General features: G+C 46.4%; 1 protein-coding gene across 4 annotated transcripts in view; it reads left to right on the forward strand.

Moving 5' to 3' along the window:
* The window catches only part of LOC308396192 (disks large homolog 4-like), a 78,631-nt gene that overhangs the window by 27,648 nt on the left and 33,072 nt on the right, over positions 1 to 17,911 (forward strand). For 2 of the 4 annotated variants that reach the window (XM_080881331.1, XM_080881332.1), the window contains 2 exons: positions 5,062 to 5,181; positions 9,186 to 9,256. In XM_080881331.1, coding sequence (XP_080737457.1) covers positions 5,062 to 5,181; positions 9,186 to 9,256 — 191 coding nt within the window. Of the gene's footprint in view, positions 1 to 5,061; positions 5,182 to 9,185; positions 9,257 to 9,656; positions 9,803 to 17,911 lie in introns of those variants that run through there. The other 2 variants (XM_080881333.1, XM_080881335.1) reach the window with 1 other exon arrangement.

Raw genomic sequence — 17,911 nt, forward strand, 5'->3', positions numbered from 1 at the left:
TCTTTCACTTCCTGTTCTCCTCACTGGTATATATAAAAATCTACTGTCTGCGTGACCTTTAACCTCTGTCAGTCACCATGGTTACACTGGGGTTCATCTTGTTTCGACTGGTTTTCCTGGTCTGACCTCAGAGTGGGTCATACAGGAAGCCTGGGCATCATGTGACCTGAGCTCCTGACACGAGCTGCTGGATTCAAAGTGAAACTTTATTTGAGGCTGACGGACGGACGGACGGACCAGCTGATCAGAGCTCAGGGCCAAAGCAGGTTTCATGGTTTCTGTGGGTGCAGGAGCTGACAGGATCCTCAGGGACGGAGCTCTGAGGAGGCTGAGGACACCACCTGTTGGAGGAGCGTCAGGTGTGTCCTGCTGGGAGGAGGCGGGTCATCACGCTGGGTTACGGTTTGTAAACCCCTCAGAGGAGCTGAGGAGGCAGGGGGAGGTCTGCTGTCCTCATGACCCGACGGACTCCGACACACACGATTAAATCTCAGTCTGCATGAGCAGGTGACGGGCTCACAGGTGAGAGGCAGCCCTGCTGTCACATGACCTGCTCATACAGAGCTCTGTGTACAGAGCTCAGTCTGCTCAGCTTATCACAGATGGAGCAGCTGCAGCTGGTTTCTGACTCCACCCCTCCTCCATCTGAGGTTCTCTCAGGTTTGATGCTGATGGGGTCCACACATGACTGAGTGGGTGGGTGTGGAAGCTGTTCTCTAAGTCTTAGTGGACCTGCATTGTGCACAGCTGATGGAGGTGGGTGTGTCTCATGATGACCTCACAGACACCTCAGACAGTGTGGAGGACACAGGGAGCTCCACCTGACTCTAAACTTTTATTTTGGTAGTCAGTCAGAAGTAGAGTTCCTCCTTTCCTCTGACAGACACTCGGGGATCAGGTCCTGGAGCTGGAGGCTTTTCCTGGAAGCGTCCCTGCTGCAGGTCGGTGTGAGAGAGACTCCAACAGCTGCTCCATCTGTGAGGGGCAGAGCAGGAACAACACCTACCCATCACAGCGCTCTGCACATGTGGACAGATGTTCACACACAGCAGACACAGCTGATCTGAGCTTCATGGATCAGGCAGGTGTGGCCGTCCCTCCTCCAGATGCAGCGCCTCCTCCCAAGGCCCTGCATGAGTCATGTGGACGTCTCTGCTGTGGAATAAAACTGAGGCACAGGTGGAGGGGCCAGAGGGGGAATGCCCCCCTGCACCTCAGTGACACACCTGTACCCCGAGGCCCTGCATGTGTGGGGGTGTGATGGAGCGGGAGGAGGGAGACAGATGGGGAGGAAAGGATTGGGGGGTGGGAAAGTACTCCCTCCCTGGAGGGGCTGCCCCTTCCACAGAGGTCCACCTGACCCCACCACAGAGGAAAAACTACACCCACCCCAAACTTCACTCAACTCCCAGACTACATAAGAAGCAAGACACCCAGGCTGAGCTCCTCCCCCACCTGCGGAGTGGACTCCTCAAGAGCAGAGACGCCCTGCAAAGGATGGTAACAACCTCCCCACCAGCTGAAGGTTCCACCAATGCACCAAAGGCCCCCTGCACCTGGATGCACCCACCCACAACCTCAGCGACACATCAACCAGGACCCCAGCCTGGAGGTGGAGCACCCCAAGAACCCAGGGGCAGGCTGCCAGGCCGGTAACCAAGTGAACACCACCCAAGAGCCACAAAAGCCCCATCCAGGTCAGGATCACAGCCCCCACGCCAAACCGCACAAGAAACCTACCCCAGGGGAACCCACATACCCCCAACACCAACAGCAATGGGCAGCAGGACAGCACCACAGCCCCCCACGAGGTGATGGAGCCGATGGATGTAGCAGTGTTGGTTCAGGTTCCTTTCATGGTGAGCTGTGAGAGCTGATCTCTGGCAGAGGTTTGTTATTACAGCAAACACGTTAATATTGTTCTATTTCATTTCTTTGATGATGTTTCCTGAACATGTAATGATTGATTCAGACAGTTTGATAATAACGAGGAATTCATTCATTTCCATCTCACCTGTTCTTAAATATATTTCTTTCACACTTCATTTGTGCTCAGAGTTTCCAGATGTCACACAGCTGCTGTTGATGCTGGTAGTGTGAGAGGTCCGACCTGTGAAAACACACAGGTGTGCAGTGTGGGGGCGGGGCTCCTCATGTGTACAGGTGGAGTGTCCTCGTGCCCCTGGTATCCCGACTGTTAAAGTGCTCTTCCACATGTTTCCTGGAGACGTCTTTGAGCTTCTTTACACCTTCAAAGTGTGACCAGGCTGCAGTGTTGGGACTACCGTGTTATTAAGTAACGCGTTACAGTAACGTTATTATTGTGGTAACGAGCACGGTAACTAGTTATTATGCCAAAACCAGGAACGCGTTAGTCGTTACTGGGATTTAGAGAGGCTCGTTACTCGTTACTTCGTGTGGTGGCTATGGTGGAGCTTCCACAGATTCAGTAACATTAGCAAGTGGTGGAGGTTTGTTTATCGCCCACTTTGCGCCAGAAAGAGGAAACCAGCGGATGTCGCGCAGTAATCTTCACATGTCTGGTCAGGTTGTCAACATAGAACATGTTTGCAAAAGTGCTCAGATGTTTTCAGAGATTTCACTAGCTCTGCTAACAGTTAGCATGCAGAGTGCACCGAGGGGGGTACGTTAACCGGTTTGTTGACATATTCCACTCTCCGTGTTCCACATGTTGCATTTGCAGATTCTCATTTTCACCGAACGATCGTCTCTTTCCGCCTGGTCTTGTGTCTCTGTGCTTCTGTAACATAAAGAACGAGCTGACATTTTTCTCACGAAACCAGCGATCAGCTCAACAGACCCTCAGTTTACCTGCATGCATCCTCCTCCTCATCTGTCAGCTGTTTAACACCTGCTGCTAATTCAAGAAACACGTCTACGTTACCTGGTGATAGTCACAGTTTAACTGGGCAGCCGGTGCTCGATATAAAGCAATGTCAGCGCATTTTTCTGCACAAGATAAGTAAATATAGTGTTTTCCCCGAGCGCAGAGCTGCTGGAGCTCGTTTCCTTACAGAGCACTTTATAGGCGAACAGCTTTATCAGCGGCTGATGTCCAATCACCGGCACACAGCTTTGAAACCTCAGCTGAGTTTTAGCTCTCAGTGGTTAAACGCTGGACTTCATTCACTCAGGTTCTGTCTGTCGGGTCACGTTTACTTCGCTGTTTTATTTACAACTGAGCAAATCGGTTTGGCTGAGGTTAAAGTTACGTTTCATAACTGCATAGTTTCACAGACGTTTAATGGTTCACTGGCACATGTGTTAGACTGAACTATCATCTAAATATCATCTGTTTTTTAATAGTTATTCAACTGTATTCTAAGCACCAGCTGTCTGTTAGAATGTGATTTTTTTTCTCTCTCTGTTGGCAGAGGTATAAAAATGCGCAGGAAAATCTGACATGCATGGCGAACTTCACGACGATATTTAGGGAGGAATAAACACACATCAAACATAAATGAACCATTTGCCTGTCTCCATAATTGAGAGCATTTTCTCTTCTTATGTCAACACTCTCTCTCTCTTTTTTTTGCTTTTTCGGTCATGTTATGTTTACCTGTCAAAGGCTTGTTACAAACTATGAAACACATCGTGCAGACTTCTGGATGTTAGAAGAAAACTAATACTGCTCATGAATGAGACTAAAGGCAGGAAGGTGTCCTTTAAAACTAAACATGTTAATAGGACCTCCCTGTTTATATCATAGTTTAAGATATAGCACGTGTATTTCAGTAATAGCCTGCTGAGGCCACTATACGTGCTGGCCTCATATCAAATGTGAAGGCAGACTGAGTCTATGTTTGACGTTTTTTATATCTAATCTTCCTTTTCAAACATTTAAACAGCAGCGAGTCTGCAGCTGAGGGAATACAAACTCAAACTGTCGGAACAGGTTTGCTCGTTTCTTGGATTCATTTGGTGATTTATTAAATGTATAACTGTTATTCTAATCTGCTGCTGAGTCTCTTACACTTTTCTTTATGCTGTATATTTTCACGTCTCTGGAATAGTTGGCAGTTAGATAGTCAGCTGGGAAACTTTGTGTTAACTCATGGAGCTGAGGATATCGTGGATATGCTGACCTCGCTCCGTGGTGTACACAGGTCACGCTGATTACTGAACAAAAACCCAAAGATCAGATGTTAAACAGATTTATTTGCTCTCTCTCCTCCTTAAACATGTTTTTAATGTTAGTTATAATTCAGACTGAAACACGTAGGACACATAAGAACATCAGGAAATAAAACACCGATAAATATAACCTCAGTAAAAGAAGTCAGCGGGGGTTACTACAGCTGTGTACTGGGGCCTGCGCTTTGTCGGTGGGATTGCTTGCGAGGCGAGCGGGTCTATCCCACGCTTTGCCGTGAGACTGGGCAGACATCTCCGAAATCATCGAAGCACTTTTGCAAAGAGGCTGTATCTTGACAAACCGACCAGACACATGAAGATTAAACCACTACATTCTCGGCTAAAAAACATTAAAACGGTATTTGGTGACACACAAACAGGGTTTTTCAAAGCTCAGTTCTGTTAGCTTCCACATGCCGGTTGTTGTGTGCTAGAAACAATGGCCACCAGGCCAAAGCAATGGTTTTGACTCGATCAGCGTTAACCCCGCCCCCTGAGTTTGATGGGTGAGGCTGACAGATAAAATTATTTCATGATGAGAGCCAGGCGTCAGGACTGCCAAAATGAAATAAATAAATATATCATTAAATAATTAATTAAATGTGTCAATAATTAATTAAAATGTGAAATACATAAATAATTAATTACATGTGTCAATAATTAATTAAATACATAAATAATTAATTACATGTGTCAATAATTAATTAAATACATAAATAATTAATTACATGTGTCATAACTATTTATTTAATTAATTAATTCCAATTTTAATTAATTATTTAATGGTGTATTTAATTAATTGATTATGGCAGTCCTGGAGTTCCATATACATGACTCACAACAGGGTTTGGACCACAGTAGAGTCCAGTAGAGTCCAGTAAAGCGTGTGCTGTGCTGTCTCCTCAGATACTGAGCGCGCTCTGCAGGTGATGGAGGCCTGTCAGGCTGGAGCTGCCGACGGGGTCAAAGGTCGAGCAGAGAAGCTGCTCAATATCTTCCAGAGTGACCTGTTCCAGGCCCTGCTGGGTAACAACACACACACACTGTCACAGTAACACACAGGAACACACACACACACACACACACACACACACACACACACAGGAACACAGAGTAATACACACACATTCTCGTTCAGCTATCTTAGTGAGGACTTTCATTGACATAATGGTTTCCCTAGCCCAGGGGTCGGCAGCCTGCGGCTCCGGAGCAGGATGCGGCTCTTTAGTCCTTACACTGCGGCTCCGCGCGGTTTGGGAAAATAAATGAGAAGTATTTAGCTGAAGTGTAATTTGTTTATGTCAGTTCTTTTTTAACTTGCAGCTCTAAATTGTTAGATTATTGTGATATTGAAATATAAAAATACAATTATATCTTATTATTTTTTTCATCGCTCAAAATAAGCGTCACATCGCAGAAGCCGGTGTAGCCGCCGAAACGCCTGCATTTATGGAGACTTTCAGCCCCAGGTAGGCCAGTTATGGATCTTCTGATCCACATTATGTCAGCAGCTCCACCGTGAACTGTGTTCAAACAAACACGCTCACGCCTCACAGACGGCAGCTTACAGTCCTGTAGAGATAAAGTGACTTCACTGTGCGCAGAGCTTCAGGACCATAAGTCTTATTGTAAACATACCACAGCAGACCCGACGATGTTTGCATGAACACGCTTTTCAGCATCTCTTTGTTGACCACTTTACACACACGGCTGCTGTGCGCACACAGCCGGCTGTAGCTTTGCAGCGCACAGCCCGACACACACCAACAACAGCACAGACTTTAAGGCAGCGAGGCGTGATTGCAGGTGCCGCTCAGGTGCGGCCGCCTCCCCTGCAGTGGCGCTGCAGACCACGCCCACCACACGCAGTAACCAGGTAAAATACATATTTAGGCAGAATTTTGCAAACATCTATTTTTTAGCAGCATCGAGCTTTTTTCCAATTATTTTTTTTAAAGTCAGGTCAAGGCTCCAAAAGCCCAAAGGAGATATGAGGGCGGCTCACAGCAGTTTCTGTTTGCTGGATCATTTTAGTTCAGCTGCGTGTCTTTGCTTTTGTTATACTTCTTTAGGAGTTCAAAATGTGTTGATTACATAAATAAAATGTAATTTTCTCTGCAGCACTTCATGGATTTCATAAGCAACACACTGTAGTTGCTCTGTGGATTCTTTTAAAAAGCAGTTAAAAACTCTTCTGCTCAAACAAGCCTTGTGTTGATCTACGTATTTTATATTCTTTACATTATTTGATCTTTTACATTGTGTATAATGTCTGTTGATTGTTGTCATGGTCCTGGGTCTGTTGACCCAGCCTTTTAAGTTTGAGTTCATTTGGTTATTAGACTCCTTGTGTTTTCTTCCCCTGCATTAAGTTCCCCTCACCCTTCGTGTTTCATGTTATCAAGTTTGCATTATCATGTCTGTCTCATGTTTCCTGTTTTATTTTGAAGGAGTCGTGTGTTCTTTGTTCATTGTATTTAGTTTCACTTCCCTTGTCCCTTCATTAGGCTCATGTCAGTCAGCTGTTCCTCCGTGTGTTCCCACTCCCCCTAATCACCTGCTGTGTATTTAAGTCCTCTGTTTCCAGTGTGTGATTGTCAGGTCGTCTGTTGTCCACGCCATGTTTCCAAGTTCCTTGTCTAGGTGTGTCTTATTGTTTGTTTGGATTTCCCAGTTTAGGTTTGTGTTCATTTTGCTTCAGGTTGCCTTGCCCTTTGTTTGTACCTTTTCTACCAGCCATATTAAACGGCTCGCTTTTTGTTAACATTCAAGTTTTCTTCCTGTTCCTTGGAGTCTGCATGTTGGGTCCTTTTGTCAACCCCTACAGTCTGCCCTCGCCAGACTGTGACAGATTGTATTGTTTATTTTAATATTTGTGTACAGCGCTTTGTGACTGCCTGTCTGTGAAAAGCCTGACCCTAAACCTAACCGTAACCTAATTGTAACCTTGACACTAAAACCACGTTTTGAGCCTGAAAAATGCCTTTAAATGTCTTCAAACCTGCGAGGACCGTTGTGCATGTCTCCTCACAATGCAGATTTTGGTCCTCACAAAGATAGCTAGACAGGAACACACACACACACACAGATGTCACAGGTGTGACTCTCAGTGTGACCTGATGGTGGCGCTGCTTCAGGATCAGAGCAGGAGGGGGCGGGGCTTCGTCAGCTCTAAGTAAAGTGATCCTGATGATCGGCTGAGCTCATTACAGACGCTCAGAGAGGTCACATGATCACGTCACTGACTCAGCTGGTTACAGGTGAGGATACAGACACATCAGAGAGTTTCACCTGTAATCACCTGTTTCTGTGTCGGCCTATCAGGTTTGTGTTACTGTGTATGTATTTAACATACCAGGACTCTTTCTGCATATTTATAAATACTTTTTCTAAAATTTAACATTTTAATACTCTTGTTTCCTGACAGTTTATAATTTAAGATTATTATTTAGTTATTACTTTAGATTACTGTAATGAGCTGTTCTCTCACTAAATCTGAATATTCAACGTTTGTTTCCTCACAATGAAATGTAATTATTCAGCTCTTTAGAAAACTTTCAGAGCGTGTTTCAGGCGTTTGGATTTTTCAGAAATAATTATTTTTCTGCAGTTTTCTGTAATTTTATTCTTAGAAACATAACATCAACATAACGAGCTTGTTCTCCTATAGCGAGTCACAGATGTGTGTGTTCATTATATTTATCATTTATAATAATTGTAGAACATTTAGAAACAGTTCATAATTCACTTTAAATTTGACTCCTTCATCCATATTTTTAGTTAAAATAAAACGTTTTAATGAGATTTTTCCTGATGCTTATTTCATATTTTGGGGATGTTTTCGCAGAAATATGTTCTTTGAATGTATCACTAGTTTTATTTATTTATTTATTATAATTGTGACAGTTTTTATGGTTCTCAGTCATCTGAAGGAGATTTTTTCTGATCTTTTCTAAATATTTTTGTAGAATATTGTGATTTGAGGTTTTTAGTTGTTTTATCATGAAATCCTGTTTCATAATTAACGTGATTATTTAAAATCACAGTTATGATGCTGTTTCCATCAGACTGTGAGTCTGTGCTGTTTATAGTGCAGTGATTGGCTGAGACAGTCGGGGTTTACTGAGTCACCATTGGCTGCTGCAGGTGCGAGCTCACGTGTTCATGCAGCAGTTGTGATGAAGGTTCAGACGATGATGTTTCTGTGATGGGTTAATGGCAGAGCCGTTTTTAAAGCACTGTTTCACTTTATGCGAGCCTACAGGGTCTCTGAGTGATCTGATTGGCTCTATGAGGTTGCACTAACTCAGCCTGAACACTAACCAGCAGACCAGACTAATGGAAACAGAGCAGAACTTTAACTGTGGGACAGGCGGGGGTTCATGATGATGCATTCAGGTTTAATCTGATTTTAGAGTGTCAGAATACGCTGTGTGGCTGGCACACCAGGGGGCGCTGCTGCACAGGGAGGGCTGATCATGGGCCCATTTTCTTCTTCTGTTTGTTTGTTTATACTATTCTGTCCAATCACAGCCAAGAAATGCTGCTGGTTAGTTGTTCCTGTGAGCCAATCACAGCCTGTTTGTCCATCATGTCTTTTTCTCTCATAGTCTTACTTTAAAATCTGAACATTTCCATCTTTTTCCTCAAAATTCAGACGCCTCTCTGTCATATACATGACTTTGGCTCCGTAAGTCAAAGATTTAAACTTTTTCATGTTATTAATGCTCCAACAGCACAAACTCGGTACAGAGGTTCAGTTCAGGTGAAGCTAGCGAACAGCTAGCAGCTACAGTCACTACTATCAACATCCACCTGTCAGTCAAAGAGGCCACGCCCCTAATGATGCGAACTTTAAATTATCCACAGAGACTGAAACATCTGTGTATCCAGCTGTAAACATGTTTAACATGAGGACTGACTCACTGCTGCCTCTGCTGGACACCAGAGGAACTGCACGTGACACACTCAGACGTGTGTGTGTGTGTGTGTGTGTGTGTGTGTGTGTGTGTGTGTGTGTGTGTGCGCAGACATCCAGGAGTTTTACGAGCTGACGGTGTGTGAGAACCAGACGACGGACCAACCACACACACCTGTACAGGTACGAATACACACACACACACACACACACACTCACACACCTAAAACAAAACAAACTTATAATCCACATAGAAACACCCGTTGCTGTTACTTAGCAACAGCTGCAGCAGCATTGCCGGGGCAACAGCTGCATAACACCATGGCAACAGGAGCCCAGCCCCCACCACCCCCTCCCCTCACTCTTCCTCTGTGTCTCTCACCCTCTCTCTCGCTCTCTCTCTTCATGTCTTCCTTCTGTCGAGTGACTCAAGGTGCGCACACACACACACACACACACACACACACACACACCCCAGTCTTCCTCATCTTCATCTCTCGCTCTCTCCTGCACTGCTCGCTCGCCCCCTTCTCTCTCTCTCTCGCTCAGTGCTGTCAGACGGAGGATAGAGGAGCTGAGAGAGCGGGCGAGCGAGGGAGGATAGACAGAAGAACGAGGAGAGAGAGAGCGGGAGAGCGAGCATGAGTGTATGAGTGTGTGTGGAAATGTGTGTGTGTGAGTGTGTGTGTGTGTGTGGATATGGACTGCCTCTGCATTGTCACCACCAAGGTAAGAGCAGACCGCCCGCACGCATCCACCACAACACACACACACACACACACGGTTTATGAGGACACACATACATGTCCTCGTGTGTGTCCTCATGAAGCATCAAAGCCAGTGTTTTGTGTGTGTGTGTTTGTGTGTGTTCAGATTTCATGTTTTCATTCAACACCACTGTCTCTCGCTCTCTCGCTCTTTCTGCCCCCGTGTGTGTGTGTGTGTGTGTGTGTGTGTGTGTGTTAGCATAGCCACATTAGCACGTATGTTAGCTGATGCTAGCCGCAGCCAGCTGTGAGCAGGAGGGCCGTGCGCTGGATGCTGAGCACATGTGGAATCGGCGCGTCACATGTCGAGGCTCACATGTGCTTGTTGTCACGGAGACGGTCATGTTTCCCTCCAAACTGAAGCTGGGTTCAGGACGTGGGGGCGGGCTGCAACAGGTCGTGTGTTAAACTGCACTGTCACCCTGACCTGTGGCGCTCGGCGGCGCGCTCGTTACAGGAAACTGAAGGAAAGTACCAAGTGTTAGAGACACTGTTGGCGCCACGGGACGGTTCAGGGTGATCACCTGTTGTATCACAGGATGAACCTGAGTGGCATCATTAGCGTGGAAACTTGGTCTCAGAGGTGTGCAGTAACCACACGTGTGGGTACGACTGTGAGGACGAGGTCACGTCTGTGGAGGGTCCTAATAATCTTAGAGGCATCATCCAACCTCCCCAGCAGGAGATCATGTGATCGGTCGTACAGCAATGATTCACCAAGGGTGTGCAGGTGTGACAGATGTGCAGGTGTGACAGACGTGCAGGTGTGACAGATGTGCAGGTGTGACAGATGTGCAGGTGTGACAGGCGTGCAGGTGTGACAGGCGTGCAGGTGTGACAGGCGTGCAGGTGTGACAGGCGTGCAGGTGTGACAGATGTGCAGGTGTGACAGATGTGCAGGCGTGACAGATGGCCCAGGAGCAGTCAGGAGCATTTCAGCTCAAACAGCAGCAGTTGGAGGAGAAAGAGCAGGAATGCAACAAAGCTGTGGGATGTTTTTAAATTTTCTGATCCTGAGCTGCTCCATGGTGGAGAGGATGCTGTCAGGTGGAGGAAGGAAGACCGTTAGTGGACACATATCATAAATATGAAGAGATGTGAATGAGCTGGTGGAAACACAGAGAACACTTGTCTCAGTCTGTGTGGATCAGAGCTGTGGTTGGAGGTTCATGTCTGAGACATGTCGTGTTACAGTGCATCTCAGTCATGTCGTTACTCTGTAGTGTACCACAGTGTAATTATCATTTACTTTGTTCATCACAGAAGTGTGAAATGATGTCAGTGACAGAGTGACACAGAGCTCAGTGAGTTTTATGACTAACAGCTCTTCACACACCAGCTCTGTGATATTTTCATGCATTACAAATGCTGTCCAGACTCACCTGTGGGGAAACTCACCTGTTCTGAACACAGCCGTTCACACTGATACATAAAACACTTGATTTGACTATCTTGTTGGCTCCTGGGATGTGTTACAGAGGCTTTATCCCAGCAACAGGATACCGGCTGTAACAGGAAACACTGGGGCGGTGCTGTGGTGTCGTCCTTACAGACACATCCAGGCCGGTGCTGGTCACTGGGTTCAAGCCTAAAACACTCTGTGAGTGACAGAAAGCGTCGATGTTTGACTGCAGCTCGGAGAGGAAACCATGTCACACATGAACACGTGTTTCTGACCGTGGGCCTGAACAACCAGCAACGTGGACTGGTTTATGATCCTGGTAACACAGATCTGTGAGGGAGTCCGCCCAAACATGCAGCACAAACTGTGTTTCATCAACGTGAGAAGCCAGTGTGAGTAACGTTCGTGTTGTTGGAGCAACAGATGGAGCAAAATGTGCTTAAGGATGGAGGCCTGTAGGAGGCCATGAAGAGGAATGTAGCGTCTGGGCTGATGTTTGCTTTCTCCCTCTGTTCTTTGTGTTCGTCCTCTGTAGTAACTCCTGACAGTCGTTGTTGGTTTATAATGTTGGCATCCTATTAAAGAGTATTAATCATTTTAAAGGCACATTCATCCCTCTGTGTTCTCTGATACTTCCTGTTTCCTCTCCTCCATCACTGCTGGAATATTCTTCTATTTCCTGCTCACAGAGATGGATGTGTTGGATCAGAAATAGCTTCGTCTATCTTTAGCTGCATCAGTGCTGCTAATGGACCCACACACACACACTGAGGTCTTGTGTATTCAAACAGAGTCTTCTGCTGTGCTCGCTCCTCATTGGGCAGCAGTTTGTTTGAATGGACCAATCCAGTCCAGTGACATCATGTGAGAACTGGCTCAGACCGGACTGATTCCTGCAGCACGTTAAAGAGTTAAATGCTTTGCTGGTTCTTCTACACGTGTATGTTTGCATGAGCTGAACTGGTTCCAGTCTTTGAGACCATAAAGACTCTTTTTCATTAGCACCTACTCTGGAAGTTCGCCATGGTTTTCAGGGTTTTCCATTAGTGGTAGCTCCTGGTACCAGGTACGTTTTTAGTGCCCGCTATGCCGGGGTTCCAAAGTGACCTGAGGTGATCTGGAAATGTGACATCAACAGATTGCATACCACTGCAGGTGGTACTCGATTGTAATGGAAAGAACTGACTGTCATAGTATGTCATGGCTCTAGAGTGCAACCCATTTGGTCGCAAATGAGACCTAATTTCTCAAAGGTGCGACTAAAAAAAATCGACCAGCCGTTTGAGCAAAAAACCCCAAAAAAGAGTCTCTGCAACTCTGAAAGTCTCTGTGTGGTCAACAATAGATACACATTTCGTCGATATCGTGATCTAAACCAATCAGACATAGTCAGGGGCGGGACCTCTCAGGTTCCCATGCACAAGTAAGATGTTCAGATGTTCAGTTTGAAGCCTCCGAGACTTTTTTAACTCAGATTTTGTTTTTATTTAACATATCTTGAGATGTTTTAAGTTTAAATTTCAGCTCAGTGAAGCAGTTTAAGCACAAGAACTTCATCAGTACCGTATTTTTTGGACTATAAGGCGCACCTAAAATCCTTTAATTTTCTCAAAAGTGCGCCTTATGTATGAGTTCTGGTTGTGTTTACTGAGCTCGAGCTGATTTCATGTAGTACATGGCGCTCAAAAATCTATCACAAATGTTTTAGTACGACTTTGGTAACCTATGAAGCTGCACGGCTGCATAGATTGTCGGAGCATTACGGCTACCGTGGTCTGGAGCCTCGCGGAGTGATACGTACTGTGCTTCAACGCAATATTACCGTATTGTGTGTATAAGGAGCCCAAAATGGCTCCTGATAAGAGACATGCTTATGAAGCGGATTTCAAGTAAAGTCTGACTTATCTATTTGTCTCGCGTAATGCGCCTTAAAATCCAAAAAATACAGTAACTTATGTTTTTTGTAGAAATGAGCTCCAAATAAAGAACTTTGTGTTGACAAGACTGATAGGTAATCATTTACAAATCAATATTGTCTGTATGGACGGTCATGTTTAGAAAGTGAACGTGTAAAGTGTTGGGCACCGCGGTTGAAACATTTGGGTGCGCCTAACTGTGGTGCTGGTGCACCTAATAAAAAAAGTTAGGCGCACCAGTGCAACCATGGCAACAAGTTAGTCTAGAGCCCTGGATTGGGTACTACTGGAACATGCTGCTGACACATGACCTCGTGATGTCATCGTGACGTGGAAATACAGGCTTTCAGGATGATGGAGGTATTAAACTGAAGATGAACCTTTATTGTGGCGAGCTGAAAACGATGCCCATAACACAGGGAAACACGGTTTAACAAACACATTATCCTCGAGGCTTGAGCGGCTGTTTTTGTCTCCATCTCAGTGGTTTAATGAGGTTCTCTTCTGCCTCTGAAGGACTGACGATGGCTCAGGTCTGTCTGTTTTTAGAAACAGTGATCACTGCAAAGGTTTCATCCTGTCAGGTAGTTTTCACTGGAGACCACACAGCTGCAGAGCTCTGAGCGGCATCAAAATAAAGTGCTTTTCACTGGTTTTACTGGAGCTGGAGCTCACCACTGGTTCTTCTGTTACAGCCTTGATGTAGTCCAGCAGGTGCAGCTGTTGGCTGTACTCTATAACACGACTAAGGGCGTAAGTCCCCTGTTAGCAAACAGTTTCAGTCTGTTTGATTAGAAATGAATCGTATTTACCTACACATACTGTCTGCTTTCTACAGGAAACCAAGTAAATGTAGGGACTGTAAAACAAATGTTTACAGGAAACAGATCATATTTCCCCGTCTTATATCACGAGTACGCTGTAGTTTATTACAGAGCCTTTTCACATCCCTGTGTTTTATATCTGTATCTTATACTCACTATGTTCATGCACATGAAAGATGTTCTTTTCATTCCCTCCCTTTACAGATTTAAAGCACAGTAACGGTGAAAGGAAAATAAAAAGTTTCCACCGTCATCATGAGGTCACATGTGTCTGAAAATTATGACAGTAGTTTTGTTCTTGTTACAAAGACAGAGACGTCTTTATCTGTGTTCATTTAAGAATAATAGAGCATGTTTCGAGCACATTAACGACTGAATATTAAATGAAGACATAAAAAGTCGAGATCAATCCACCCCATCATACGGGACGGGGAAATGTCAGCACAATTACAACCACATCACAAACTGTCCTCAACATGAAGAAGAAGGCTTTCAGGAGCAAAGTGAAGGAGGAGATGAAGGCAGCACAGCGGGAGGTGAAACGCTGCCTGAGGGAAGCAAAGGACACCTACAGGAGGAAGGTGGAGCAGAAGTTGGAGAGGAACAATATGAGGGAGGTCTGGAATGGTGTGAAAACCATCACAGGCCACAACACCAAGAAAAGCACAGTGGGGGGGACTGTGGAGAAGGCAAACGAACTCAACAACTTCTTCAACAGGTTTGACCAGCCCACAACCCCCCCACCCTCACCCTCACCTTTACTACAGAGCCCTCTCCCCACCCTACCTACCTCGCTTCCCCCCCCCCCCCCCCCCCCCCCTCCTCCTTCTCCAACCCCTCTCTAAACAGCACGACAGCCTCCCCCCCTTCCAATCATCTTCCAGTGTCACGGTGGATCAGGTCAGGAGACAACTGAGGAAGCTTCGCCCCAGAAAGGCAGCAGGCCCAGACAAGGTGTGTCCTAGGATGCTAAAGGCGTGTGCTGCTGAACTTGGGGAGCCGCTACAACGAGTCTTCAACCTCAGTCTGCGACTGGGGAGAGTGCCCGCCCTATGGAAGACATCCTGCATCGTCCCGGTCCCCAAAAAGAACCGGCCCAATGAGCTGAATGACTTCCGACCGGTGGCACTGACGTCACATCTTATGAAGACTCTAGAGCGGCTCTTCCTCAACCTCCTCCGACCACAGGTACAACATGCCCAGGACCCACTACAGTTTGCATACAAGGCGGGTGTCGGAGTGGAGGATGCCATCCTGTACCTCCTACACAGAGCCCACTCACACCTGGATGGGGGAAAAGGCACGGTCAGGATCCTGTTTCTTGACTTTTCCAGTGCCTTTAATACCATCCGGCCCTGTATGCTTCAAGAAAAACTGAACAGGATGGAGGTGGACCCCTGCCTGGTGGCTTGGATCTCCGACTACCTCACCGACAGACCACAGTACGTCAGGCTGAAGGACATCACGTCTGACACTGTGGTCAGCAGCACAGGAGCACCACAGGGAACTGTGCTGTCCCCTCTTCTCTTCACCCTGTACACCTCTGACTTCTGCTACAACTCTGAATTATGCCATATTCAGAAGTTTGCAGACGACACGGCCATCATGGGGTGTATCTGGGATGACCAGGAAGAGGAGTACAGAAGTCTGGTGAGGAACTTTGTCGCATGGAGTCACACAAACCACCTGCAACTCAACACCTCAAAGACTAAGGAACTGGTTGTGGACTTGGGAGGTCCAGAGAAGGTCCACTGCCGGTTCAGATAGAGGGGGAGGAGGTGGAGGTGGTCAACAAGTACAAGTACCTCGGGCTGTGGGTGGACAACAAACTGGACTGGAGAAACACAGAGCACCTGTATAAAAAAGCCCAAAGCCGACTGTACTTCCTCAGGAGGCTGAGGTCTTTTAACATCTGCAGGAAGCTCCTGAGGATGTTTTACCAGTCGGTGGTTGCTGGAGTACTTTTCTATGCTGTGGTGTGCTGGGGGAGCAGCACAGCAAAGAAGGACTCATGCAGGCTGGAGAAACTGATCAGGAAGGCTAGCTCTGTGGTCGGCATGAAGCTGGACACTCTGGTGACAGTGGCAGAGAAAAGGACATTAAAGAAACTGATGGACATTATGGACAATGCTGGGCATCCTCTGCACACGGCCATTAACAACCAGAAGAGTCTGTTCAGTGACAGGTTGCTTCTCCCCAAGACAAGAACTAACAGACTTAAAAACTCCTTTGTCCCACACGCCATCAGACTGTTTAACTCCTCTCTGGAGGGGAGAGGGAGGGGAAACAGGAGGACAAAGGAGGGGGGAACAACTGAGCTGTAGGTGCTTTTCTACACGGTGCAATATTTGCAATATTTGTTTTTTTGTTTTGTCTTTTTTCTTATATTTGACTGTGCAATAATCACTGTGCAATATACTCACTCAAATGAGCAATCCTATTTATCCATATTGTATATTCTGTATCTATATATGTGTATATATGGTGTATTTATGCTTATATCCTTACTCTCATTGCCCTTAATGTATCTGTAACATGCAACTTCTTTCGGTGCTTTGCTACTGGAAACTGAATTTCCCGGAGGAACCCACCCGAGGGATTAATAAAGTTTCATCTAATCTAATCTAATCTAACTGCTCACGCTGTACTTACACTTCCATTTACCTGTCCAGGAGTTACACCTTCACTTATAAAGTGTCACCCAGGTGTGTCTGTACCATCAGGATCTGCAGCTTTTATTCGTACCTGTCTGGTGATTTTCAGGTGTGAATGTGGTCACATGACGTGCATGCAGTTTGTTTCCTGTTTAGTTGTGAGTAGACGGTCTGAAGGATTCCATCTGGCTTTGAGTCTTTATCTGTGTGTGTGTTGTGGCGCCTCCTGCAGGCCCGTGGGTCACCTGTCACACACAGGTGTGTAAACACAGCAGCTCGTCAGCACTTTAACCAGACGTTAAATCACCGCCGCTCACATCATCGTGTCAGCTCGCCTGAGGTCAGGGGTCACCACTTCCTGCCTTTAATTAGAGTCCTTGAGCTTCACACACACTTCACACAGTGAGGATCAGAGATGTTAAACACACAGACAGGTGAGCATGGCGCCGCCGAGGCTGATGGGTAAGAGCAGGTTACAAATGCTGCACCGCCGCTCCGTGTGTCTGTCTCCATCTTTATGAATCGAACATGGCTCCTCCCCCTCTGTTTGGTGATGTCAGCTGCCAGGCAACGGAGGCTCTCAAGGGTCTTCTTGTTACTATGGCAACCGCATCATCTTTGCCTCTCATTCTCTACTTTCCCAACAGCTACCTCGTTTCCTCGCTCTCTGCCGAATGCTTCCCTTCGCTCCTTAAACTCCTCCCTTCCTTCCCTTCCTTCCTTTCCTTCTTCCCTGACCTCCCATGCCAGACTCTGATCTGTGATCTGGAGGAGGTTAGACATGAATAATTAATGTTATTGCTATTTTGTGGATTATAGATATTTGATGTGAGGATGAGTCATTGATGTAACCCCTCATCGATGGTGACATCATGGTAATAAAGAGGTAATAAACACAAATATAATGATCTATGACAGACAACCTGTGTGATCGATGCATTGGTAAACCTGTTTAACAAGATTATGAGGACGGTGTCAGAGCTCCTCAGGGGGTCTGGATGATCCACAGAAACCCACAGAGCTCCGTGTGGAGGCTGATGGAGCCCTGTGGGCTTTCAGGGGTTGTTGAGGAGGTTCCAGAGGGCCTCCAAGTGTTTGCGAGGCGGCCTGAGCAGATAGAAACAGGGTTAGAGGAGGTTTCAGGAGTTCGCCTGGAGTTTGGAGTTCCTCCCTGTTCCTCAGATGGACTGCAGGGAGTCCTGGTGATGTGTCGGAGCTCCCCGAGGAGGTCCAGGAACAGGGACAGTGGAGGTGTCTCAGCTGTGGGGACAGGGT

The sequence above is a fragment of the Rhamphochromis sp. 'chilingali' genome (genome assembly GCF_963969265.1).
Source record: "Rhamphochromis sp. 'chilingali' genome assembly, chromosome: 1".
NCBI lineage: Eukaryota > Metazoa > Chordata > Actinopteri > Cichliformes > Cichlidae > Rhamphochromis > Rhamphochromis sp. 'chilingali'.